At 43.3% G+C, this 2,430-nt stretch overlaps 1 protein-coding gene across 1 annotated transcript; it reads right to left on the reverse strand.

Moving 5' to 3' along the window:
- Positions 1–624: 624 nt before the first annotated feature.
- trim63a (tripartite motif containing 63a) lies at positions 625–2,229 on the reverse strand. Its single transcript, XM_043243025.1, has one exon. It carries the CDS (start codon positions 2,106–2,108, stop codon positions 1,068–1,070), a length of 1,041 nt encoding a protein of 346 aa, XP_043098960.1. The 5' UTR covers positions 2,109–2,229; the 3' UTR covers positions 625–1,067.
- Positions 2,230–2,430: the final 201 nt, after the last annotated feature.

Below are 2,430 nucleotides of genomic sequence, written 5' to 3' on the forward strand. Positions count from 1 at the left end.
ATTACAGTAAAGGTTAAACATTATCTCTTTACCTCTCCAGCCTTTATCTCAGCATCAGCAATTATTAAAATAAATAAATGCAAAATATATTGTAAAAAAATATTTCCAGGTCAAACGGTGATGGTGATCAGAGATTTTTAAAAATAAGCAGTTGTTGACTAAAATAACATAATATTGTTCAATCTGTGCTTAAAATGTACATTCTGTTTATATAGACATATAATGGCACTGCTTGGTTACATGTACAGCATTGTTATATCCCCTATCAAGTGTTAGGGTTTGTTTTAGGACCATAGCAACTATGTCTGTATCTGACAGCAGAGTCAGTGTTAACCTCTGTCCCATAACTTCGTCAAACATGCCTGTAAGCAGCTGTAATTGTCGGGGTCGGAAACATGAGGCCTGTAGCTCACTGTGAGTCTATTCCTGGAGTTCTGTGGCTTCTCTCATTCTCACCATGCTAAAATAGCCACCCACTTTAGCTGTGTAGAGCCATGCCTCACAAGGATAGGTTGGAGAGAATGCAGATATAGCAACCCAGTTGAAAGATGTAAAATGGCAAGAATTTTAAGGTCATCTGAAGGTGTGTGCACCTCGAGAAATGAATGCAGTAATTTAAATAAATGACGCTTTTTTGCAAGTCCTTTATTTCCACTGAATTATCCAATGAAAATGAACATTACATTACAGTTCATTAGTCAAGTGCATTGTTTAATATTTCAAGTATTCAAACATTTGTATCTCACATGACACTCTAGAGTTAGCAGAGCTGTATTCTACAGCTTATAAATCTAGCTTTAATTTTGCAAACGAAACATAAACGTCTATTTTCTACCAAAATATAAAAAAGCATAATTCAATATGAACATCCATATCAATAAAAAAGTACAAAAGTCAAGTGGAAAAGACATTACAAATGGTGCAATTTGTACAATTTGTACTAAAACTGCTTTAAGATTGCACTTCCCTTGTCTCACAGTTATCAAAAGCAGCTAGATTATTGTCCTTATCATGAAGGTTTCTACTGTCATCTCTTTTTCCCAACTAAGTCCTTTTTCTTCTCCCTTTTATTCTTCCTCTTCTTCTTCCTCCTCCTCCTCTTCTTCATCCTCATCATCATCTCCACCAACTCCAAAGTCCATTTTTGCAAGCATGGCCTCTACGTCTTCCGTGAAGAGCGTGAAGTGGTCCATACTCTCGAAGCCGGGCTCTGGCCTCTGTAGATGGGAGTTCTTGGATGCATCTTTGGCTTCTGTGAGCAGCTTCTTGGCAGCAATGAGGAACTCTGCCGTATTGCTGTTGTCCATGGTCTGGGAGGCTTTGTCCATCAGCTTGATGCTGGCCTGCAGCTGTTCGTTGTACTGCTGGATTAGCGATCTCACCAGAGCCACCTTCTCATCCTGTTCTAGAGTGATCTGCTCCAGGAGATGGCTTTTGCGGTCTTCTAGGATGGCATAAAGTAGGTCAAACTTCTCCCCCAACTTCTGCTTCTGCGCTTGGCTGTTTTCTTCCACCGTTTTGCAGGTTTCCTCCATCTGTGTCAACATTGCTTGCAAGCAGCTGTTGCTGGCGCCTAGCAGGTCGATTGAATTTTTAAGTTCAGACTTCTGGGCCTCATAAACACCTTTTAGAGTGGAAACTTCACAGTCTTTGTGCTGACCGAATACTTTGCACATGGAGCAAGTCGGTGTCTGGCAGGTTACACAGTAGATGTTAATTTTTTCATCTTCGTGTACCTCGCACATAGGTTCTTTTGTTTCTTTGGATTTCAAAGGAGGTTCTAGGGCATTACCTCCTTTCTCCAACTGCTGCTTGTAGATGTCGATGATGTTCTCCACCAAAAGGTTCCTCTGCAGACCGTAGACACCGTGGCGGTCAAGCACCACTTCAAATCGGCAGGTAGGGCATCGGAAGATGCCTCCAGAGAAGTGGTATGGGTTTTTGGAGTCGTAGAGGTCACTGGCACAGCTGCGGCACAGATTGTGCTGGCATGGAAGAATGACAACCGGCTTTGTGAACATGTCCAAGCAGATGGGGCAGCTCAGCTGTTTCTCCAGGCTCTCCATGGGACTCGGAGCTCGGACTATTTGACCCGTTTGGATGTCCATTGCTGTGGTTTGAGGTAGAGTCCGTATAACCTTCACAGCTTTGCCTTTGGTTGAGCTTGAGCTTTTTCTGGTCGTCTCTGCCTTTACTGAGGTTAATTTGATCTGTCGGGGCTGGACACACTCAGGGTTTATATACCGGCCGGCTGCCTGTGACACTTGATCTGTGAGGCGGCTGGGACAGGATTTCTCCCACCACTTGTTTGTGTGGCTTGATTCGGAGAAACACGCAGCCCTCCAACACAACCCACTAAAGAACAAGTCACATGCCAAACTTAGCAACACCGACCCCCTCCCTTTCCAAGCTCTCCATCTGTGGGAGAAC

This window comes from Puntigrus tetrazona, chromosome 6 (genome assembly GCF_018831695.1).
Source record: "Puntigrus tetrazona isolate hp1 chromosome 6, ASM1883169v1, whole genome shotgun sequence".
NCBI lineage: Eukaryota > Metazoa > Chordata > Actinopteri > Cypriniformes > Cyprinidae > Puntigrus > Puntigrus tetrazona.

Excerpts from the sequence above, each read along its gene's own strand:
- trim63a (XM_043243025.1), bottom strand. The coding sequence starts at position 2,108 with ATGGACATCCAAACGGGTCAAATAGTCCGAGCTCCGAGTCCCATGGAG.